General features: G+C 43.5%; 1 protein-coding gene across 1 annotated transcript; it reads right to left on the bottom strand.

Moving 5' to 3' along the window:
• Positions 1-10,875: 10,875 nt before the first annotated feature.
• Positions 10,876-15,045, bottom strand: LOC311365325 (NXPE family member 3-like; the record flags this gene model as incomplete). The annotated part of the gene is made up of 5 exons (XM_084484838.1): positions 10,876-11,423; positions 11,528-11,749; positions 11,853-11,923; positions 12,026-12,846; positions 14,896-15,045. 5 exons carry the CDS (start codon positions 15,043-15,045, stop codon positions 10,876-10,878), a joined length of 1,812 nt encoding a protein of 603 aa, XP_084340964.1.
• Positions 15,046-25,993: the final 10,948 nt, after the last annotated feature.

Genomic DNA, 25,993 nt, shown 5'->3' with positions numbered 1-25,993 from the left:
GAACAGGGCTGGCAAGGGCATGGGGGGGGGGGGAATCTCTGCGGTCCAAATCAAATCACCCGAGGACGGACTGCTCTTCAGTATATGTGGCAGTCAGTTAAAAAAAGGGTAGGCAGTTACTACCCACAGGCAGTTACGGTTGGGGGCTTGTGCCTCTACTGCATGGTTCCTTTTTCTCCTCCAGTTTTTCTGCCCCACTTTTCCTTTGAGTCCATGGCTTCCGTATGCCCTCTCGTCTGCCCGCTGGGCGCTACTTTTGCTGTAATGTTTACATGCATTAAGTGAGTTGGTTGTGATTGATTGGCCAGTGAGCCCAGTGCCAGAGCACGTACACACGCAGCACAATCTCCTGCGCACCCCGAATGCCAGGCACACAGAGGGGGCCGGTAAAGTGGAAGAAAGGAGCCGGCAAAATCTGGACGAATATTTGAACGGCCCTCCAGAATTTGTCCCATTATACCGGGTGGCTAGCGCACCGCTGTCGTGGAGTAACTTTCAACCTCGGTTGCTGGTGTCTGCTCTACTGGCTGTGCTAACAGCGTGCGCTGCTGAAACACAGGCACTGGATGAAAGTCCAGTTTTAGTGTTGTTGAACGAAAGCTAAGTGAGCACGCCCCACTCCCCTCCACATCTCAGTCCACTGGCTCCCTGTGTTCCTGCATCCCTCATTCCGTCCTCGGTCGCCACACCCTGCACACCTGCTCCAGTGTAGAGGTCATGTAGGTGATCAGGTGATGCTTATATGATGATGTTCAGATTGTCAAAAACTGCACATCAACAAAGCAACCTAACGGGCAAAATAGATTTTTGTGCTTGCCGCACCTGTGTCAGCAACGAACACGAGAGAAAACCCACGTTAGAGCTAACAGACCCTCTCAATAGTCCAGCCCCTGTCAGGGGACCCTCGTGAGAGAGCTGTGATTCACCCGACACATGTTGATACACGCTGAGAGGCCCGTGTTTACCCCTCGCCAGGAGCTAATGCTTGTTGAAACCTGCCAGATTCTGCCCTTTCTTGTCCTGTCAAGACTCCCGCCGCCCCGCTCCTTCTGTCTGCAGTCTGCCTTCCCGGGGCTTGTCAGGACATGATCATGTGCCACCGTCTCCTGTCTCACGTGCGTTGTCATCGTCCAGGTGCTGCTGTGTGCATTACAATTCGGGGGCCGTTGTCTGTGTTTGCATTGTAAGCTGTATGATTTTTTCAACAATGTATCTCTCAAAATATTCTTTGGTTAAACAGGCAGCTTTGAAGCTTGGGAAAAAAAGTGTTAGTATAGTGTTAGTATACATAAATCAGAGGAGCGGGTGCTTTTTTTGGTAATCTTGAGCTGTGGAGATAAAAGCAAGTTAATGCTCTGTAAAAGCATGACGTAATGCACAGGCTCGGGATTTGGGCCACAGGGGATCACACGGAGTGACAGAGGGAGCCTGATAAGTGGACGACCTTGGAGGGAAGACCCTATGGGCATATATATGACCTGACAGGGGTGATGTGGTGGGCGTGGCTTAACTAGCATAGAGACACATACGACATTGTTCGGTTACCACATTTGCACCTGTTTACAAGTGCCATATTTTTGGTCACATTTCAAATAGTAAAGTTAAGATGTACGCATAAAGTGTGTTCTAAGTAACACACACACACACACACACACTCAGCACAAACACCTTTGAAGCTGACCCTGGGGGTAAGGTGACCTAATTCGTCCAGGTGTTCCATGCAAAACGTTAACTAACGCAGTTAACGCAGACTAGCTTAAAAGAAAAAACTTAGAAGATGGGCCCATACCAGAACACCATCTGAATAATGGGCCGATCCTGGGCTGTGGCCGAATATACTGTCAACCAGGCAACAGGGAAGGCAGACAGACAGACAGACAGACAGACAGACAGAGACACAGACACACACGCACACATACACACACACACACACACACACACACACACACACACACACAGCCTTCATCGTCCTGCTGTGAAATGAATCTGGAATCTCCTCAGGTAAGGTAATTGGCAAGTTTGCATTATTATTTAGCTTTTGACTCAAAGCGTTTGGGTCATAATGGAAGGTCCGGGGTGAAGTCTGAGAATATGAAGTGAACATGCAAGCAAAAGTAAATTTTTTTCTGCTGATTTCAAAAAGGCTGTGTGACACTTAAAACGAAACTGAGAGCGAAGTATAAAATGCCATGGAGTGATAGCGCGCAGTGTGGTTTATCTGTAAAGTCTGCCCCGAAGCCAGTGAGCCACGAAGGCTGTGGGTGGAAATCAATCATCCCTGTGTGTGTGTGTGTGTGTGTGTGTGTGTGTGTGTATGTGTGTGGCCGTGTGTGTGTGCATGTGTGCATATGTCAGTGTTTAAGTGAGTGTGTCTAGTGTCTGTTCTACGTAGTGTGTGTGAGTGTGGCGTGTCTGTGTGCATGGGTATATGTGTGTGCGTGCTTCGGTGTGTCCCATACTCCCTGTCATTTTCTCTTCCTTCTATCTTCTTCCCTCTCTCTCTGCTTCCATCACATTCATTATGTCTCTGGTTAATTGCTAATCTTCCCCCTGGGAGCTGAGAAGGCATGTCGTTTAGAAACCGGAAACTTTTCTTCTTTAAGGCTTGGTGAACTGTGCTTAACTATATATATATATATATATATAGATTAGATACAACTTTATTAATCTCCAGTAGGAAAAAATTGTTAAATATTGTTTTATATACTGTATACTGTATATATACCTTTTTAAAATAATTGAGTTTATTATTTACTACTATTTATGAGTTTAGGAAGTCTAATGAAGACTTCATCAGTAGGAGATTGGCCCCAGAGAGGCCTAAAGGGATACTGGTGGGATTGGGAGCAAAAGGTCTCTTGGCTGAGTTTCAAACACCTGGGCCAGCACATCTGTCCTGCCCCCCATACTCATGCTCAAGTTCATCGAACCCGATGATACGGTACTGGCATGAAGACTTTGTACTACAGTACGACTTGGCGGGCAATAAGACGTCACGAAACATTATGCTGGCCTTTGGAACCACACACACGCACAGACACACACACACACACACACACACACACACACACACACACACACACACACACACACACACACACACACACACACACAGACACACGCACACACACACACACACACACACACACACACACACACAAGCTGCCCCAAATCAATTCTGCCCTCTGGTCTGTCGCTCACATTTGCTCACCCCTTGTGCTCTCATGCGATCGAATAAATAGTAAAAGATAATGAAGGTGAATCTAGTGTTTGATTTTCCTTGAAAATAAATCTGAAATACAGTTGGGTATATATACATCAGGACAAATCACAATGGCAAATGCTGATCACGATAACCCAGTGTGATACGAGTTTACATAAGTATTTGGACAATCATTAGATGAAACAGCTTATCTCTGGCACACATCCACGTACAGTCAGTTTGAAATAGATAAGCAGGAATTACCACGTTGTCCATTATACCACTGAATTACGTAAGGGGATATGGGATGTGAAACCTGTAGTCCTGTGGGGGCCCCACGTTTGGGCCAGAGGCCAGGAAACGAGGTAGTAGGCTAGTTCAGATGTAAAAAATCACAGCAGCATTTTGCATGTGTGCCACTAGTTTTGATGGGATTAATTAAGCAGTTTTCCGCTTATTGTATGAGAAATGTAAATGGTCTTGTCCCTCTATTTCGGCGAAAAACCAACGCACTATATTAATATGCTGCTTCGTTTTGGTGGTTGTCCATTTCTTGTCAGCATTATCTAGTTCCGGCCACAGACGAAATTCTAAAATTCTCTTTAAACTCCCTTTCAAAAGAGGTTTATTCATAAACAAAAAGCCTTTGAAGTACATTAGCCAAAGCCTGGCTAAATGACGCCAAGTGTGGATTACTTGAATTGTTGCACTGCTGTTTAGCTGCCAAAAACAGCTTTGTGTTTGTATTGCAAATTTAATTCACTGTTGGAACATGTGTGTGTGCGTGAGTGTGAGAGAATCCTCTTGTTCTAATATTATACTGACAGCCAATAATACCACCCCAACCTGCTAGCATCATCCAGTGATGAAAACTAGAAATACATTTTAGAAAAGGACCTCTTGGCATTTTGGACAACAAATAACTGCAGAAACATCAAGTTACTAACGAGGGTTCAAAAAAACAATTACCTAAAAAAAAAAGTGTTGCTCTTAGGGTGGCCTCCAATTAGCAAAACAGTTTGAGGGCATAAGTTGCTAACGTTTAAATTAGAAAATGTAAATATTCTCTTAACCAGATAAGCAGGATAACCTCATTAACAGAGGAAGGGGATAAATAAAAGACAATGGCAGCCTTTGCACTGCTATGTAGACAGAAGGATCTCAGGCGGACCCTTTACCCCCACTGTCTGTCTAAAGATCTATGCATGGCTGTTCTCTCTCTCTCTCTCTCTCTCTCTCTCTCTCGCTCTCTCTCTCTCTCTCTCTCTCTCTCTCTCTCTATGAGGTGTTGTCTCTTCTAGAAGAGACAAGGGCTGAACGTAAACTACAACGAGCTGCACTTTATATAATGGTTTAATATAATTAATTTAATGCAAGTAAACTTTTTTACACTAAAACTTTTTTTCTATAGATATAAATAAATGTATTGTATATGTCTTGTATGTACTTGTGTATAAAAACATTGCTTCTGTATTGAATAACTCATACTCTTACTACTATTTGAATAAGCAGCCTTATAAAGAAGGCAATATGGATCCATGTAATATATATTGTAACAAGAATAAATTATACAACGTACAAAAGAATGACTAACCATTAACTTCTATAAAAAGGTAGATATTTCTAAAGAAGATAACAGGAGTGATGTTGCTAACAGTGATCATAACAGTGCTGCCATGAACCCAGTGCTGGCTAGATGGGTCTGGGTATTCGTATCCTGCTCACTCCTGCTGTGCCGCCTGCTGATGCCGTCCCTCTTCCTGTACCCACCTTGCTCTTCTTGTCCTTTTTCCTGTGGCCGTCCCTCTGATGTTTCCCTGTAATGGGTCTTGCCTGCTGCTGTAGGGGGGATTCCAGGTCAGGATTGAAATCAGGCCCGGGTGGCCATCGGGACGTTCGGGAGGTTTCCCGTTGGGCTGGTCCACTTTCAAATGTATTTTGGGCCGCTTAGGTGGGCAAAAAAATATTTGGACTTATTTTATGTTCTCCTAAAGTAGACGTTTTTCATTCATCTGACATTTCAGCCCCAGCATCACAGTATATATAATGCCGCTTTTCCACCGACAGTACCAGCTCGACTCGACTCGACTTGCCTCGACTTGGCACGCCTTTTTTTGCGTTTCCGTTGGCAAAAAAAGTACCCGGTACTTAGTACCGGGTACTTTTTTTAGTACTACCTCCATCGAGGTTCCAAGCGAGCGGAGTAGGTACTTTTGTGTGACGTAAACAGGCTGCTGGCAACTGATTGGCCAGCGGCTGTAAATGAGAATAATCACTCAAAGTTAAGTTGTGTCTGGTGTGGTTGGAGTCCACGGACCCGCGCCCGAGGGGGACACTGATCAGTGTTTCGCCGTGTGTGTCGCTCCTTTCCCGGGGCTAGAGTTAGGCTGTGCATGGTTGTGTGTGTCCGGCGTGGTTGTGTGTGTCCGGCGTAGCTGGAGTCCACAGACCCGCTCCCGAGGATCAGTGTTTCGCTGTTTTGTTTTAGTGTCGTTCCTTTCCCAGGGCTCGAGTTTCGCCTCCATCAACGTTACCGTGTGACAACAATAGACGCGCAGTCATTGTGCTTTTTATTTTATTTTATTTCCCATCATAACCTTTCCCGTGAATCAGGAAATAGACTTGATCAGATTCAGATTTCCCGGGAATCGCGTCTCCCGTGATTAAAACCTAATGACGACGCGCCCATGTTGGAGAGGTTCTTTTCTACGACCCGCCCACATTGAAGAGGTACTTTTTTAGATGGAAACGCGACGTGCCTGGAACCAAGCCAGGTCGAGTGGAGGCGAGGCGAGTCGAGCCGAGCTGATACTGTCGGTGGAAAAGCGACATAATATGGATCGTACAATGTACGGTAGTTCACCACTCCCAATTATTTGAGTTAGCTTTGCCCATGTTGCATTTTTTCTTGAGCGGTAACAGAAGAGAAGTAGAGAACAGATGCAACAAGTGTCGTTGATTGTGGAGGGCAGGGAAAAGCCAGGAGGAGCTGAAAAGGCCAGATTTAAAAAAGAAGGGCACTGGAGGAAGATGTGCATGTAATGGGTTAACATTGTATGTTTTATATATAATTGATAGTTAAAGTAATTTTTTTCTTATAAACTGATCCTTGAGGTGTATTTTTCATTTGCCAAACGTTGCTGTTCATTTATTCAAATTCTTCCACCCCTGAAAAAAGTGGGCTGGTATGGGTCTGAAACTCCCAGGCTGAAAATGGGTCCCACTCCGGCCCTGTTTGAAATGATACATCTAATGAGGAGCTATCAGTTTTCCTGCAACATACAGTATTCACATGTCAACAGAAGCACTTACAAAAACCTTGATACAGAAAGGACATGATCAGCAGGCAATATCTATGTGGCTACATTGAAATAGCTGTCATGTGTTTAAGAAAATGTCAGTACTTAATGTTAATTGTGTAAATCATTTAGCAATACATTTGTTAAGTTAAACAGTCTTCTGTAAATACCAATTTTGCATTCTTTGTGTGTCACTATATATATAATATGGTTTACATACATTTCACATATAAACATTGTCATACAATAAAAAGAGTGGTGTTAAGTAGTGGTATTAACCCTAATTAGTTTGATTGTTTGGACCATGGATAACAGTGTTGGGCTAAATAGCCCACCATGCTATTCTCCATGTAACTTTATCTACTACTGTTTTCCCTAATCTACTACAATCTACATCTAAATTTAGCAGGTTAAAGGGGTAGTTTGGATGAGGTAATGTATGGACGTTTAACACACGTTACGTTTAATCACTAAATGTAATTTTATGAATTTGTAATTAAATATCCGCAATTTACATCAGTCAAAGTAACGTTAAAGGGGTAGTTGGGAATTTTGGACATCAGACCTCATTTCAAGTGAGCCAGTGTGTTATTTATCATTGGAGACCGTTTTCAACATGTTCCATTCAGTCCTTCTAGTTGCAGAGATCGCCAGTGCTCGGCTAGCGCAAGTCGATGGGAACTGCTAGCCCGGACTGATATTACCTGGAGTGCGCTTCTCTGTTTATGTTCTGTAGTGAATTGGTTGCTACACCAGAGCAAAGTGAAATTCTGCTGCTGCTGAGAAAGTAGTCCCTCAAAATGTAATGCGATCATTGTGATACAAGGATAGTTTTATTTCTAAGATCTAACATATATCTACACAGACATTTACATCGATAGCCGGGCATTATAATTGGTTTGCCTCGGGTGTACTGTGGAGTGGGTAAAACTGTTTTTATTGGCAGGCTAGCAGTTCCCATCGACTAGCACCAGTGATTTCTGCAACTAGGACTGAATGAAGTGTTGAAAACGGTCTCCAATGATAAATAACACACTGGCTCACTTGGAAATGAGGTCCGATGTCCAAAATTCCCAACTACCCCTTTAACGTTACTTTGACTGATGTAAATTGCGGATATTTAATTACAAATTCATAAAATTACATTTAGTGATTAAACGTAACGTGTGTTAAACGTCCATACATTACCTCATCCGTGAACACGATTGCTGATGAGTCGCATAGGATCGTATGATCGTACGTCATCAAATTAAGACTTGAGTGAAAGATTTCCCCCCCCCCATCTTGCCTGGACTTGCCGTGTTCCAAGTCCAAGTGCAACAGTGTGGTTCCGTTAGTGAAAATCCCATTCATATTCTGCATCAAGTTTATGAATAAAAATATGCTCTTGTAGAAGCCATAAGTTAAGTGAAAGTTTTCAGAAAAACTTGTTTTATTTGTGTTGTCATTTAAAAGTAGTACACTACCCACAATCCTCAAGTGTAACACGACGTCTTTGATTGGTGGAGCTTGCTGTTACCACTGAAACATTTACCGCCGGCGCGAAAGTCAAACCGTCGATTACTGCTACCTGAAGTCGTTTACTTCAGCATAACCATGATTTCCCTTTCTGACATGATGCGTTTTTAAGATATGAGATTAAGAGAGTCCAAATGAGTGAAAACCAGTAAAAGTCAGGCCATTTACTGGACAAAAGTGTTTGTGAGGGCGAGCTTGAAAGAGAAGACATACAGGGTTGTGGTGAGTTTGGCTGGCTGGCTAGTTACGTAGCTGACATGAGTTGTACTAATCATGTCGTTATCATGCTGCAGTGAATAATAATAATAAAAAGATATGATATAGCAGTGCTATATAGTAATTTGGGTTGAATAAAGGCTAGGAATACATAATGTCGAATGAATACATAACTCAATTCACATGTATTTAAAACGTGTAACTTTATTCCCTTATGTAACCATCCATCGTGTCTTAGCAACCACACTCATTGGGAATCAGTGGAACCCCCATTGATCGACGTTTTGAGCAGTGATTGCAGTAAGGAACGGAGCATTGTACCATGTCAATGACAACACTATATACACTATATTAAACACACACACACACACACACACACACACACACTGTCAGTGATGGTTTAAGGGATGAGTTTCTTCCTCGTTCCCAAATAATCTACACAGTCTTGTACCTTTACCTTTTCTTCCAAATATTTTTTTCCTCAAAATCAAATGTTTGATGGTTGATTTGTGGGATAATTGGCTTGGTTCCAGGCTTATAAAATGATTTTCTGGAATGTCAATGGAGAAAATGACTGGGAAATTTACCCAGTCACTGTTGCGTTCTATTGATCCGGTTAGGAAAAATGGTGCCAACTGCTCTACAAATGTTTATAGCAATTTGAGTTAATGTGGCAGGATGTGTTTTCTATGCCAGAAAAATGAAGATGAAGCAGTACTGTCTTGTATAAGAAAGAGTGTTAATTGAGAAATCAAGGTTTGAAGACAGTACTTCTCTTTCCCTGGCAGCTCTGGGTGTCTCCGAGCTGCTGCTGATGGAGATTGCCAAAGAGGGTGTGACAAGAGAAGAGGTCGTCAGGAGGATTCCAAAGATCTTATCGTGAAGGTAATGTCCTCTTTCTAAAAAAGCTTTTTAAAATGATCTTGAATCAAGTAAATGTTGCTGAAGCCGGAAGACCTGGTGCAGGGGAAAGGCTATCAGAACCACGAGAAGGAGGAGTTTTCCCAAGATCATCCTCATAATTAGTATTCTTAATCCACATCAATATAAATTCAAAAGTAACCTATATTAGCTTCCCAAATGGGTACCCTACTGGTAACCACAGGTTGACATTTCCCCTCCAACATTAATAATTAAAAATCGATACAGGTAATCGTTTCGATGGCAACCTCCTCCAGCCCGTCCTCTTAAAGGACCAACCGGGTCCATCTAATCCCTGGTCCTGGTTCTACCCCAGTATCTGCTCAGACTCGACTGGAACCCAAGAGGGCACTCTGGGTACCCCAGTAGCTACCTGCTTGTACCAGGACTAGGAGGAGAGGGTTCACAAAGTCCAAATGTTTTCAAATGGAACTAAATATATAAATATAAGATGCAATGACATTCCATGATATGTGCATCCACCTTTATTGAATCAATGGCATTTTGAAGATTAGTTCCCTTGTATTACGACCAAGGTCATGGTCAAGGTTTAAAGTAATATTAATTCATATAAAATGCATAAGAATGTAACATGAAGTCTGTATAGCCAGTGGTGTGTGTAGTGAACGGTTGAGTGGAACATGTGCTGTGCTGTGTTGTGCAGTGTGAACACAAGACCAAACATAAAGCCAAACCAAAAAGACCCCAAACCTTAAGGGACAAAACTGTAACAAATCAAACCTTAAGCCAATCAGCCACGGCGAGAGAGAGAGAGAGAGAGAGAGAGAGAGAGAGAGAGAGAGAGAGAGAGAGAGAGAGAGAGAGAGAGAGAGAGAGAGAGAGAGAGAGAGAGAGAGAGAGAGAGAGAGAGAGAGAGAGAGAGAGAGAGAGAGAGAGAGAGAGAGAGTGACAGACTCTCAGCCCCGCCCACTGGATCCCAATACCAGAGAGGCAAACACAGGGGAACCAGCAGACAGAGAGTCGTCACACCATTCAAGGGAAGTTCCTATCACAGCCTCCAAAATGTATAGAGGAGACAGATTCAGGGATGCGTTTTCACATTCTCACAGACAAGCCTAAACATAAAACAAAGGAAATTCAAAACCAGTGTACTGGGACTGGGTGGTACACATCTGTCCTTGTTTGTGGATACAGTCTTATTTACTATGTAAAACCCGGTGTTATGTCGTACACGTTGAGTTTGACAGAACTACTTCCTCAAATGACCCAAGCAGCGATGACTGTTAAAGCCAACACTGCAGTTTGAATGTACGGTGAATGACAGCTTCCTTGAAACCAACAACCAATCAGTTCAATCATTGTACACATTGGTGAGTAAAAGAAGATAGTGATGAAATAATGAACCATGACATACATTTTACATCTGAAATATTATACATGGTTGCCTTGGGCAACATACATCTTCAGGATTAGAGATTACATTTGAAACATAATCTGATATTTTAACTGAAGGGGAGATCTTACAATGTAAATTGTGAACAAACAACCGGAGGTTACTAGAAAAGACCAAGTGATGCTCATTCGGTTTGTCAACTGGGGGACCAAACTGTACTGGCTAGGGTGTCGATAGATACTGGGTTCGATCTCCCATGTCCTGAGTCTACCTGTAGGCATCCTTGAGCAAGGTGCTTAACGCCTACCTGCTCCTCAATCACATGTATCTGAATCCACTACTTCCCCCACCTTCTTTCTTTGCCATTAGTTCTTCTTCTTGTCAGGACACACGTGAGACAGGATGAGATTCACCATGTTCTTGATGATGGGCGGGGGCGGGTGGATGTTGTGGGGACTATGATGGGCTAAGGTCATCTCCCAGGCATCCACAAACACAACACCCAGGCCCATGAACATGGTCCTGAGAACCTTGTCGATCTGCAGCGAGAACCAGTCGCTGCTGTGCATGCTCATCCCTGGGTTCATTGCCACAAAGTTGGCCGAGCGGATTATCACGAGGGTTCCGGGGCCCCGGTCCAGGAGACGTACTAGCGCCTGGCGGATATGCCGCATGCGGCGTATGTAGACCTCAATGGGGAAGGATGTGAAGTGGGCCCAGATGCTGAAGACCACCACGGTGTCGGGGCCTCCGGCCAGGCCGTCCAGCTCATTGGCAACGTAGCGTAGCTCGCTGGTGCTGACGGGGAGGATTCTGATGGGCGGACCGTGACAGCGGTAGTTCATCAAGATGTTGTGTTTAAAGTCCACCGCCATCAAGGGTCCCACCCTCTTTGAACGGTGCAGGTTGAAATCTGATTTGAAGGAGAGACCGAAAGAACACGCAAACGAAATTAACAATGGGACATGAATAAGAGTCAGAGCTTTGTGTGAACGGAGATAAGGTGTCAGTGCTTACCTGGTATGAAAGCGCTGAGGTACTCAAACCACTGCCTCATCGTGGAGTCTCCGTACATGTGGATCACCTTGCCAGTCAGGCACTGCGTGATGGACGAGGAGTCGTTAAACTGGCGAACAGAAGTTCCATCGAAGGACCTCCAAGTGCCTTGGTAGTAATAGCCAGAAGGGGTGTACTTGACCGGCTCTGCTTTGATGGTGCTGCTTTCTAACTGTGGTCCATCTGGGATATGAGTATGACAAGAAATGTCAAAAGAAATACATAAAACTGGGCACCACCACCACATAATCAACCTCCATAAACTGTAGCAGCAATGACTGTGTACCTATCTTCTGAGGAAGCACGTTGATCCGATCAGGTCCTGACGCATGGATGATAACTTTGATGTTTATACGGCTGTGATAAAAAAAAACAAGGATAAGGAAACAAACAAGGATAAAACAAATTTTCCAAAGTTATAATCGAAATGAACGAGAAAAGTATAATACAGCACCAGACCTCTGAAAGAGCAGCGCTTCTTTGTTGGTGAAGAGGGGATTCTCATAGCCTCCCATGGCGTGGTTGATCCTGGTGTCACAGCTCAGCAGCTTAGGCTTCAAGCAGTACCAGGGCTCCCCTGTGTGGAGGTTTGTGTAGTTGCACAGTGGTTTCTGTGGGGAATCAGGCGGCAGGCACGGGATGCACGTGGTGGTCTCGGACAGCTTGCCAGAGCGGAACAGACTCTGGAAGAAGACCCGGTTTGGCCGCTGCTCCCGGAGCCGCTGCAGCACGGCCACGGCCTCACTGGAGTGCACCATGGTGATCTGCACCTGGGCCTCGCCCCCCCACAGCAGGGGAAACAGTGCTGAGTAGGAGCCATTGAGGTGATCCACTACCTGGCCCGCCACCCCGGCCCCCAGCACCGGGCAGTGCAGCCGGGCCACCAGGAAGTCCCCGCCGTGGCGCTTGGGACTGCCCTGGAAGTCGTGCATCTGGACCAGAGCCTCCAGCTGGTCCCCAACATGCCACTCCCTCAGGTCCTTTGAGGGCAGGATGGTGACCAGGCTGTGAACAGGGTCGCTGGTCAGGTCGAGGGGCGCAGGGGCGGGGCGGGCGGGGAGCTTGGGCCAGGCGATGGCTTTGAGGAGGTAGCGATCCTCCAGGGCTTCGTCTGGGGTGGGCTCCGGGCCCAGGTGGCTGCAGAAGGTGTGGGTTTGGTACGGAGCCTCCGTACCAAACCCCTCCCTCCGTAACGGAGGGAGGGGCCTCTTCTGGGCGAAGGCGGTGCTGCTGCTGTTCTGGTGCTGAAAAAGCATTGACACTCTGTGCCAGCCCATGTTCTGAGGAGGACGAGAAGAGAGGTTTGGTTTAAAGTAGGGATGTGAACGGGTACACGTGTACACGTGTAACCGGTTAGTAAATCATAACCGTTTAGGAAAAATCAGTAAACGAAAACCGAAAAAAAATAAAATAAATCAAAATCTTCAATCAAAATTAACATGTACTATTTATTTAGAGATTAATAAAGCTACAAATGTTCCACTTTGACAACGTTAATGCACTAAGAAATGCACGTGATAAATGTTGGGTAACTGACCACCGTGTATTACGTCATGTAACACGTAAGTTTCACTCCCCCCCCCCCCCCCCCCCTTTCCGCCATGTTGGAAGGTACGCCCCTCCGAGTGCAGCTGAGCTTTGCGTTATTGTTGACACGGTAGCTGCTAGCTGAGGAGGTTGTTGAAATTCTGTACTGTTTTAACAATGCCTGGAAATAACTGCTGCGTTAAAAACTGCTTCAATGCCTCACACGATCGTCGAGGAAACCATTAGAACAGTGGGTTACAGTTTGTCAGGTTCCCTAAATGGACAACGCAGTTGTCCCACACTACAAGATGTTTAATCTTATGTGATTTTTGAGTCGGATGTACACCACACACATAAAGAGAATCTCAGCCCATTTCTTGCTCTCCGATCGTAAATACAAATACATGAGATTCGAACACAAGACGGAACACCACACACTATAGGACAATCTTGTCCGCTAATTGCACGCTGCAGGGCCGTGGAGGTAGAACTAGAGCAACTCGCGTCAATGGATCAGCGTCTTTTGACAGCAGTGGTTTCCGCGGTGCTTATGCTTACATAATATCAGAGAATATCCGCGTCAGTTCGGCCGCGGCGCAATTAATGAATAAAGATCATAAACTGAATGGCTGTGCATGTGTTGTGAGACACGGCTGCGAACCGGTGTCGTGCCAGAAGTTGATTTTTGCCAGAAACTGATTTCCGGTCCGCTGATTTTTACATTGTAATGGCCCTTTACACATTATTCAAGCACTGGTTGACATCAAATCTTGTCAGTATTACTTTGCTGAGTGATATCAAGCCATTTTGAGGCAGAAACACAACTTTAACAGACAGTGCGCGCTCCCGCGGACCGGAAATCAGTTTCTGGCAAAAATCAACTTCTGGCACGACGTGCCAGAAGTTGATTTTTGCCAGAAACTGATTTTTGCCAGAAACTGATTTCCGGTCCGCTGATTTTTACATTGTAATGGCCCTGTAATGGCCCTTTACACATTATTCAAGCACTGGTTGACATCAAATCTTGTCAGTATTACTTTGCTGAGTGATATCAAGCCATTTTGAGGCAGAAACACAACTTTAACAGACCGTGCGCGCTCCCGCGGACCGGAAATCAGTTTCTGGCAAAAATCAACTTCTGGCACGACACCTGCAACTTAAAACAAAGTAGTGCCGGTTTGGTTCCGTGCCGTGCCGCTGCCGTATCCAGTGGAATAGCCTACATTGACTATAATGGTTTCTAATGTCTTCTTGTGTTCTCTGCATTTTCACTAGGACCCTTTTCCTTCGCCTTATTCTTCTCCATTTATTTCTATCTCGTAATGTCTCCTGCGTCTCTATGTTGCGTATTTCCTCATGTCTCTATGCCGCTCTGACAACGTTGCCCCTGGCAACCGATAGCCGTGGATGCCATCATGGCGGACGGGCTCAAACCCCTCCCCTCCCCTTCCCAAAAATCACGTGACTCCTCATTCTCAATAGCGCGACTGCGGTCCACTTAAAAAACAACAAAAAAAAAACGGTTAACCGTGTACACGAAAAAAAAGGGGTCGTGTAACCGTTTACAATTTTTTGTAACCGTTCACACCCCTAGTTTAAAGTGACCACGTCGTTAAGAAGTAGTCTTGAAAAACTAGTCTGCGTCTGCCCTCGGTTTGGACAAGCTGTGATAAAAAATATAATAAAGGATCACCAATAGTTTTTTTGTCCTAGGCCCACTGAGTTACTAGGGAATTTTCCAATGTTGTATTAAACAAAATGTTACTTTATCACACACAAACAATGACCGATGCAACACTAACCTCCAGAGTGAGAATGTTACGCAGCAGGAACATGAGACCAGAGAGTGCGAGGAGAAGGAAGATGAGAGCATATTTGGCACGATATCGACACATGATGATCCCCCTCAGCCTCCCATGGTTAACTACCGCTTCATATTCCGCTTTCAACATTGTGGCAGTAGTAGTCCTGGGGTTTGTTAACACTTAAACATAGAGAGAGGAGAGACAGATTCAAAACAAAACTTTCATATATTATGTTGTAGAGTGGAATACTTACATCTGACCACTAGGGGGCAGTAGTGCCAGTGATTTGTACAGTAACCCACCACTGTCTATCCTGAGGAGTAGGCAGTTTAATGTCCACCCATACTTATCCCGGACCTATCTCGTAACAAAATAATCATATTTGTTACGTTATTTTTAGTGAGCCATCGACCATTATCTGCAGATATACACTCTAAACACGTGATCAGTGATCGGCCGATCAACTTATTCTTATTTAACCTTACTAGGTATCATTCTTCTCCAACGGTCGGGGTAAGAGGCCTTACCTCCCTGGGACTCTTTCATAGTATTTGTATTTTGTGCACAATCCAGTATGTTTCATTCCAATAGTAAAGATGAGGTCTATATCTTATGTAGGCTATAGCATTTTTGGGGGTTTGTCTTTAGCGAGGGTGGTTAAGCACAGAAATGTCTTTACTCCAAGAGACTGGAGACTGGATGCATTTTTATTAAAAGACATTACCTCACAGACAGTTCATACATGCCGGTAAAAATATGAGAGGCACAGAAAAAAAAGAAAAGAAAACAGCTGTCAAAACACAGCACTTCTCACAGATCCACCTACGTTTTCATTCTGTCGTCAAAGGTGTCGGCTGAGTCTTAAGAGATCCCTGCTCTATGTCTGTTTTCCTTCTACACCCGTGGTTGTGGTTGGTTGGTTGTGATCGTAATGTTATCCTGTTCTAACATAATTTATCTCTCACATTTCTCTCACAACTAAGGCACTAAAAAAGTTATCGGTAAAGCAAAGTAGATATGCGCAAAATGCGCCTGGGACATGCAGTTCCTTAGCCTGGCTATTGCCAGACCAAGCTCAATCGTAGATTGTATGTTTATCTGGGGAAGCTGCCTTCATTTTCTTCAGCACAAGAGGCGTGATCAGTGGGCTGAGTTAAATTGACTCGGTACGCAATTGGCTGCTTGCCGTCATTATTGTGATAAACCAGCCAATAGTGCGCCAGGGGGAAAAGCCAGCTTGGTGATTGGCTCCTGCCAGTGGCGGTCTTACCATAGAGGCATAGGTAGGCGGCCGCTTGGGGCCCCCATATTAGGGGGGGCCCCAACCAACCTCAAAAAAAAAAAAAAAAAAAATATATATATATATATATTTTTTTTTGTACACAAACAGAGACGAAGCAAGACGAGTCTAAACGCGCCAAGCGGCTCAAATAAAAAAAAAGCGAAAAGATGTCGATAAGTATTTGGCAATGCTGGCTAAGATGACACACTTTTTTACGGCTATTGTCTCTCTCTATTTTTCTTATATATATATATATATATATATATATATATATATATATATATATATGTTTGTTTGATATGTTCAATCAAAAGTGCAATGCCAATTGCAACCTCACATATACAAAGTCAATTATTCCTCTTGGCAATATTTGCAAGTATATGTTTGTGATGTTTTACTAAGTAGGCCTATATGACTGTTTGTGGGGGTTTACCCTAACTACTTGTCTTGCTGTTATACTAATATTGATTTGATCGTAAAAATAATAATAAACAGGGCTGGCATACCTGCCTATCCACCATCAGTCTGTACATTTTTTTTCTCTGTTCTCTTTTAAAGATCGGATGAGGTGGGCCCCATACATATCTTCGCCTTGGGCCCCCAATTTGCTAAATCCGCCACTGGCTCCCGCACCTATCGAAACTAGAAAGAAATGTATTGCTCTTCTCCAGACCCTTGTGCAGGAAGAATGGGCGGGGCAACCCAGTCTAGCAGTTCCTTGCAAGGATGGGGGACAGGTTTTACTGCATACCGGTTGATAATTTACACTAATCCAAGACTTGGTTATGTATACACATTGATCTCTCAATGCAAAGCAGGTGTCGCTGCAGTTCTGGAGCTAAAAAATATTGAAACTGTGTGTCAGCTCAGGGTCTGAGGAAGATGAGGAGAGAGGTCCAGTTTAAAGTGACGCTGATCGCAGCATTGATTAGTAGCCTTGAAATCTAAAACATACAACTTTTAGAGGTGTGGACGGATGACAAATTGGTGTATCTGCTGTGCGTGAGGGCTGCGATATCATTTTGGTTTATGCCTGCTCGCAAAGTTTACACACGCCGTAGAAAATATATATGCTGATCATCGCCGTCATTACCTCACCTCTCCACTGTGATAGCCAGTGTTTGGTGAGGTTGATGGCGTATGGACGTGCATCACCCAGGTGGGTGCTGCACACTGGTAGAGGAGGAGGTTGATATCCCCCCAAAAACTCAATATGCAAACCGTGTTGAGTGCCTTATCAAAAGTGCTGTATCAATTCATAGACGTACTATCATTATGGTATATTTCAAGTTTGCAAGTTGTAATAGACAAATATAATTTAGGATAACAAATGCTACAATTTGACCTATGCTCACTAATTACAATGTTGTATTATGTAACTATTGCACACACACGCACACACACACACTGACCTCCAGAGTAATAATAATAATATGATTGGGGGGGCACCCCTACTGCCACCCAATAAAAACATAAGAAATATATATTGGTCAAATTCTGTGTGGGTTACTTGAAAATGTAAAATGCAGTTGATTCACATTCATCAGATAAATAGTATATCATATAATAACAAGAAAATACTGTATCGTATTTTGTGAATCCATACTTCGATAAAAGGCATGTGGCTTTCTAGGGAATCTGTTAGGGGATCTGGCATATACATTCTTAACCTATGGTCTAGTTCTGAACATACGCACGACTAACGTCTTGTCAGTTTTCTTGTCAATTGTTGTTTTAATTTCTTTCAGATTTACCATTTAGATTTAAATATAATGATTAAAATGTCGATTTAGGATGTAGATATACAGTAGATTCAAGACTTTGATTAAAAATCGAATTCTAACTTTATAAATGTGAAAAAGTGACGTAAAGTATAAAAATCAAAAGGGATTACCTATTATTATTAACAGAAGTTTTCAGAGTCTTACATGAAGAAGAAAAAATGTAACATTGGGTTCTAGGTCCTTTACTCCTTCTTTGTCCACGATCTTGCTCTTCCTCGATGTCACTCACACTCACTTGGTGCTTGATGGTGGTCACTCTATTGTGTATGTTATCAGGTTGGGCAGGTTACACTTGTTTGAAGGGGTTATGGCTATGGCTTCATTTGTTGAGTTGAAATGTGTGTTGGTGTTGAGTCTGACAACCCACACTTTCCTTGTTTCCTTGTTGCTTTCTTCCTTGTTATGCCCGCTTGATTGGTCAGTCGCTTTCTTCTTGCCGTTTCTTTTGGGTCTCCACAAGTTGGGGGGCAGGGAGGGGCATGAGGGCAGCAAAAAGGTGTCATCAACTACCATGGCAGTGGGGGTCAGAGACTAGGCTCTGGCAGGGAGGGGGAAAACAGCATGAGGTGAAACCCTTTGTAACTGTAAAAAAATGAATACATTCCTCCACATGCTCCATGTTGCCATGCAGGAGATCTCCAAAAAACACCCAAATCCAAAAACTCTTTTGCCACTCACATGACGGGCTTTTCAACAAGAAACAGGGACACACGTTGGTAGGGCTATTCCCCAATTTGCAGCCCCCTGACAGATCTGACCATGGACCGTCTTCCCACCCAGACGGAGAAAGCCTTCCAGGAACAAAAGGGAGCACTGTTTCCGGGACCTGTGCTGGTAACCCTGGACTTCACTAAACCAAAGGTGGTGCAGACGGATGTGTCCCACCCCAAAGAGGTGGGGCAGTCTTGTCGGAACTACAAGGAGGTGAGGAACACCCAGGCATATATATGAGCTGGAAAATGTTGCCGTGGGACCATTAATATTCCACCGTGATGGAATTTCTCACCATCAAGTGGACTCCAGAAACCATGAGGGGCAGTCCATGGGAATGCCGATGCCCTTTCGAGGAGGGATGCCCTAGGGAGCTGGACTGCCTCTCCGTCCCGGTCTAAGCTGAAGGGGAGTGTTATGATATTTTAGTCCAGGAAAGGCCGCCGAGACAGGATCGCTTTTAACTCACTTTATTGGGTTAAGGTTGTTGGTCTATTGTCTATCGTCTATGAAACAAAAGGAGAGGAATGGTATATAACACGCGCGGAGCGTCTCTAAGCTTTACATCTAATCGATACGCCGCCCAAGAGATTCTGATTCTAAAATGGCGGAGTCCGAGTTAAATAGGCAGGTAGAGGTGGGCGTGTTCTGTGGCTTTAAAAGCCCGCCCCCTTCATCTATGTATGATCAGCTGCTGCCTGGTTGTGCAGCAGTCTTACAGCTTATGTTATGTTTACTCAGTATTGTGGCTATGGGAGAATATTATGGCTGAAATATGTTACAGGAGGGTGTGTGGCAGACGGCAGGTGGGGTTGAGGGGAGTGGTTATTGAAGAGAGATATCTTGCGGCCCGCTGGCTCCACCCCAAAGCCTTACATGGACTTCTTGAGTATCATTAAGCTTGGGGTGTGCTTGGGGTTAAAAGGGAGAGCAGGCTGCCACTTGTGAGGCTGGCAAACTACAGAAAGTATCGGTGTAATCTTCTGGGAGTCCTGTACGGCCGACCAGAGAGAGACCAAAAAGGATTGATTACCCATTGACCTGGACTGCCTGATTACCCCCATCGTGTAACGACTGCTTTGGATGAGAACCTTTTTTGCGATGACCCCTGAACACTGGACAAACTGACTGATTAAGGCTTATGCTTTAACTGAAATAGTTTACATTTCCCCCACCCTGGATGCAAATAGCCACTAAATAAATAACCATTGACTTTGGACTGCTCTCTGTGTTGTGTGGTTTTCTATTGAACTTGGCAGCGTGGAAACCCCACACCCACAATTCCCTCGTGGGTATGGCTCCCCATAACAGAGAGACAAACACAGGGGAACTAGCAGAAAGAGAGAGGTCACACCATGCAAGGGAAGTTCCTATCACAGCATCCAAACTGTCTAGAGGAGACGGAATCAGGGATCCACTTTCACATTCTCACAGAAAAGTCTAAACCTAAAACAAAGGAAATTCAAAACGTGTACTGGGACTGGGTGTAATAGCTGTATGATACACATCTATCCTTGGTTGTGGACACAGTTTTATTTACTTTGTAAAACCCACTGTCAGTGTTGTGCATGAACTAGTTAATTGAACAAGTTCATTTTTCTATGAACTTTGAACTGAATGTAACATATTTTTAACTAAAGAACTTGAACTTGAAGCTTATAATATGAAATTATCAAAGGTAAATCAATGTAACTTAACACAGATTTTTGCATCTTCTTAAGCTCAAAATCAGTTGGCTGCATCGTCTTGTGGACAACATATGCCGGCAGGTTAAATTACAGCATTTGAAAAATGCTGCTCTTTTGTTTTAGTCAAAAACATCTGGGCCTATTAGCGGAACTTTGGATATGCATATTATATCCTACCGTTGTATAATCAGAAGAGATTACTCTGCTTCGTTATAAACGGTTCCTTTTGACGAGACAAAGACATTTTAAAGTTCAGGTTGGGAATCATTTGAATATTGAGACATTGAAAAGATCTCTGTGAGCTCATTCTTTCATTTTCCAGTAGCATTGACAAATTCATAATCTTAATATTGACTGCAATTCGGCACAGTATTCAACTAAGATATTTTATTTGCCAAACGTTCATTTTTTAAATGAAGTACTGGACTTGTTGTGTGATCCAAGTGTTTCTTTTAAAGCACTATAACTCTTGCTCCCTCCGACATTGGATTTCAGTCAGTAAGTGGTGAACAAACTCCAGAGTTAGAGGCTAGACCCAAACCAGAGCTCTGTCCAATATCTCCTTTAGAGATCTTAACCTTACTAGGTATCATTCTTCTCCAATGGTCGGGTTAAGAGCCCTTTACCTCCCTAGGACTCTTTCGTAGTATAACTATTTTGCGCACCATTTCACCCAAAAAGTAAAGATGAGGTCTATTTCTTATTTATAGCTTTTTTTGGGTATATCTTTAGCAAGGATGGTTAAGCACAGGAGAAACCAGAAATGTCTTTAGTCCAAGTCCTTTGGACTGGATGTATTTTTATTTAAATAAGAGTATAAAATCAAAAAGAGGTTACCTTACAGAAGTTTCAACATTGGGATCTTTGTCCTTTCCTCCTTCTTTGTCCATGCTGTGTAACATCATGCTACAAGGTTGGAAAACCAGTTTATGTAAAGGTTGAAGACAATGACACATAACCTGGTGCTCCATGTTTCTATAGAAGAGCTCTCTTGCGCATTGTGTGTTGTGATGGTTGGTTTAACTTGTCCACAATCAATCACCAATGCAAACAGGTGTGCAGCCTCACCCAGCCCAAAGTACAGTCTGACCCTGGGGCATGTAGGAGTTGTGACATGCTGGCTCTATTGCATGAAACATGAAATGGGGGAGACCACGCCGTTTTACAATAATAGAGAATTTTACTAATTAAATTACTTTAATTTATTAAAGTAATAAGATAATTTTAACAGAGAATTAAATTGGATAATGATAAAGAAGTGTGGTGTAAGTCAGTTAAATGTAAGCAACCAAAAGTGTCATGCAAAGTCAACAAAACAAAGGACAAAGAAAGCCAAAACGTCAGTCTGTGGAGAACACTCTGCCACAGCTAGATGGCGAGGACACACATATCACACAGAAAGACAACACAACCCGGAGGCTCAAGGACAAGAGAACCCTTGATAACCCACACAAAGTCTAGCACACACACCTGGCTAGGAAAGATACTATAAGTTTCACATGCACCGGATCACGGGGGCTCTTCCGAAGCAGAACCTCCACGGAGGCGAAGCTCCGGACGACCTCAGCACTGTTAGGGGACGTAGAATATTCGATCTCTTACGCTTTATGAATCAGTATTACCTTTGCTACTTTACTCAATAAATCCGAGGCCCTCGTGCTGACAGACTTTATTACCTCTTCGTCTCATTTTATCTGGTCAAGTAACTAGGCAGACTGTTTTTCCCAACAGTATTCAATTCAAAGAAAACTTGCCCCTGAAAACATTTAAAACAGCAGCGACAGCTGCATCAGCAACACTTCTCTGTCGTCATCGTGTTTAACCAGCCAATAGCGCACCAGGTGAAAAAAGCCAGCTTGGTGATTGGTGCCAAACGGATTGGGATAGGAAACAGGAGGATTAAACATGTTCCTTTCCATCCCCATGTGCAGGGCGAATTCCACTCGCCGGCAGATGGGGGTGGGGCTACCCAGTCTACAGGAAGTCCTGATGGGACACCCCCCCCAGCTAAAAAAGAAAAGTTTTTACTAGGTAGGTAGGTAAAACTTTATTGTCCCCATGGGGAAATTTGCCTTGGGCACAGTGCATTGTTGCTTTTATAACATATACATAACAATAAAACAATAAAAAACAGACAAACCAACATTTTGACATCGACAGCATGGAGCTTGGTAGACTGTACGTTAAGTTGCGTTCAAAAGCTTAATGGAGGCTGGGACGAATGATAACTTAAGGCGATTGGATTTTCATAATGGCATGCTGATTCTTCTACCTGATGGCAGGGTTTTGTATTCAGGGAAGAGTGGGTGTTGGGAGTCAGAGATTATTGTCTTTGCTTTTTTCTTACCTGCCTGTTCATAGATGGTCTGTATAGGCTTGTATACTTTCCTCCCTACGATTTTCATCGCTGTTTTGTGCATGCCGACCTGTTTGCTTTTTAGCTTAACGGTTAGGTTGCCAAACCATGTGGTGATCCCATATCTAATGATGCTCTCTACAATGGCACGATAGAAAATCATCATGATGTGGCTGCTCACACCGTACAATCGTAATCTTCGCAAAAAATATAGCCTCTGTTGCAGTCTGTTGCACAGGTTGTCAATATGTGTCTTCCAGCAGAGAAGATTATCAATATGAACCACTAAATATTGATATGGGGATACCTGGGTGATTTCCTGATTTTTGATGACCACTGGCTCATGGTCAGTCACTTGCCTCGGGTCCAAAACCATCTCCTGTGTTTTGGTCACATTTAAAATAAGGTGGTTGGTGTCACACCAATTTATAAATAGGTCTATCTCATCCTGGTACACAGAGGGGTCCAGATCCTTCTGTAGAAGGCTCAGGAGCACGGTATCATCTGCAAATTTCACCATATAGTTGTTAGGGTGCACAGTCCTACAATCGTTGGTGTACAATGTAAACAGTGTTGGTGATACAACACAACCCTGTGGGACTCCTGTGTTGCAGTGTTTGGTGTCTGACAGTGTTCTGTTGACCTTCACTTGCTGTCTTCTATTAGTTAAAAAATAATAAAACCATTTGATCAAGGTGGTATTTACACTCGTGTCTTTAAGCTTCTCTAAAAGTATGGAGCTACGGGACGAAAATCATTGTTTACTGTGGCACTGGGCTTTTTTGGCACTGGAGTTATAATTGACTTCTTCCACAGAGCTGGAACTGTGTGAGTGTTCAATGTTGGAATATTGGACACCATGCTGTTGTTAGTTCATCTGCACAGCTTTTGAGCAAAAAAGCTGGCAGGCCGTCAGGGCCTGCGGCCTTGCACGTATGTACTCCACTAAAGAGACGGCAGATGCTGGACGGGTCGACTTCCAGGCAGCAGGTGTCATCAGTGTATGGCAGGGACTGCAAAACCCTGTCACACTCCTGAGAGAAGTTTTGACCGTCGAATCTGAGGTAAAAGTCATTCAGCTCGTTTGATTTTTGTTGCTCATCCAGGGTGATTCTTTTGTAGTTGAAGTTCTTTTGTATTTGACATTCTGAGGTTATGTTCCATTGTTTGCCTATGTTGTTCTCTTGCATTAGTGAGAAGTAGTGGTGGCCCGTTCGCGAACAAATCAGTTCGAACGAACGACTTAAAACGAACAAACCAACCTGATTCGCCGCTCTCGTTCGTCGTCGTTCGTCTCGTTCGTTCTCCGAAACTCGACTCTCAGCTCCACCCACTGGTCGCTGAGTCGCGCTGACTCGCGAGTCGCCGTTCGTTCACTGGCTGTGTTTAGCGGTGAAGACTCGAGGACTGAGAAGTCACAAGAGTCAGCCGGGCAACAACATCCCAATTCCGAACATGAAGCACTCCTCAGCTAAAAGGAACTTAGTTAATGTTGTGTTGATTGATGACCGTTTGCACCATTGCACGATCGTGATTCGTTTGAGAATGAGAACAAGGGAGGAGCTGAGTCTGACCGACTCGGCTGAGAACGTGCATTCACGATTCGTTTGAACGAGAACGAGGGAGGAGCCGAGTCTGACCGACTCAGTGACCGAGAATCATGATTCACCGCTACCGGAAATGCGAACGAACGAACGAACGAATGAACGACTTGAAGAAAATATCACACAGTTGTGCCAACTTAATTGTTATAGTTGTACCAGCTAAATTCAAAGTAAGTACTTTGAATTTAGCTAAGTTTTTTTGGTCCAAATAACTTGTCTTTCATAACAATGAAAGTTTCAGAAATCTAGTTGTACACACTAAGAATTCTAAGTCAATATTATATTGAATCATTCATGTGTAAAAACATCCATTTTGAGTTTTTCTTACAAAGGAAATCCTATTAATAATTACACAAATGGACAATAAATCAGCTTTTTCATTTTAAACCATTTTGCATGTTTATTTTTCACCATGAGGGTAATAAACTGCTTTCAAACTTAGGATGCCATATGATTCATAGGATCCCGTGACATGCTGGCTCTATGCATGCAACATAAACTGGGGAGACCACACTGTTTCAACAACAATAAAGAATTTATTTTGAAATAAATATAATAAATAAGTGTGGTGCAAGTCAGTATAAATGAAAGTAACCAAAAAAGGTCATGCGAAGATCAGTCCATGTGTTACAAACAAAGGAACAAAGGAAATCAAATGCCTGGAGGAGGGAGAAGCCAGTGGGGTATTCCAAGAACGGAGGTTTAACAAACAGAGTTAACACTGAACTCTAGGTTGATTGACCCTGTGCCGACTAGGGATGTCATGAGAACCGATACTTCGGTACCAAGTTGATACCAAAATTCAAAAAATGTGACGATACTCGTTTTTCTTAGTACCGTAGGTACCGAGGATGCAATTCCTCCAGATGTCACGTGGGCAGCATATACACCTACACGGGAACATGGAAGATGGCAACTGCAGCGAGTGCGACGGCTCCGCCTCAACTCGTCAATAAAAAGAATAGCAAGAGTCGTGTCTGGAAGTACTTTGCGTTTGGAACGCTGCGCTGCATATCATGCATGCGTCGTCCTCCACAATATAGCCACTCTGCGCAAAGAGATGCCTCCCCCCTTTGACCTGTTCCTCGAGGAGGAACACATTCCGTAATTGGATGTAAGGGCTGGACAAAGGATGCGAGACCACATTTGCAGAAATCATTTCAATTAAAAAAAACAACAACACACCAAACACTGTTGTCTTCCATCATTTTTATTCTTTAGTTGCTGAGGGAGGAAAAATAATATAATTAGTACCTTGAATAGCAATATCATGTCCACTTTGAATTTCTGCTCGAGATCGGTAAATTATGCGGCCCGTTTCGCCATTTTGATCAGGATTTCCATGATCCATACATCACGTCTTTATAGGTTTGCCGTGAACGCGCACAACCCTGTGTTAACCAACCCCGTGTTGATTGAATTAATTAATTCAGAATTTATTTAACTGTGGCTGTGACATATTGCCGCATCTTGCTTACCGTAAGCAAGGTGCGATTTGCGGTGAAATCAGCTGTGTGGACTGAACCATTTTGCACTTTTTGAAGTCTTTACTTTTAACAATAATATACCAATTTATTAAACTAATACTCTAAGCTTGCATTTTGATCAATATTAATCGTGACATTTAGCTATGTAATTAAGCTATTTGAAAAACAATCAAAAAATACTAA

Source organism: Micromesistius poutassou, assembly GCF_964030765.1.
Source record: "Micromesistius poutassou genome assembly, chromosome: 20".
In the NCBI taxonomy this organism is placed as follows: Eukaryota; Metazoa; Chordata; class Actinopteri; order Gadiformes; family Gadidae; genus Micromesistius; species Micromesistius poutassou.
This window is presented reverse-complemented; position numbering and strand designations above follow the sequence as displayed.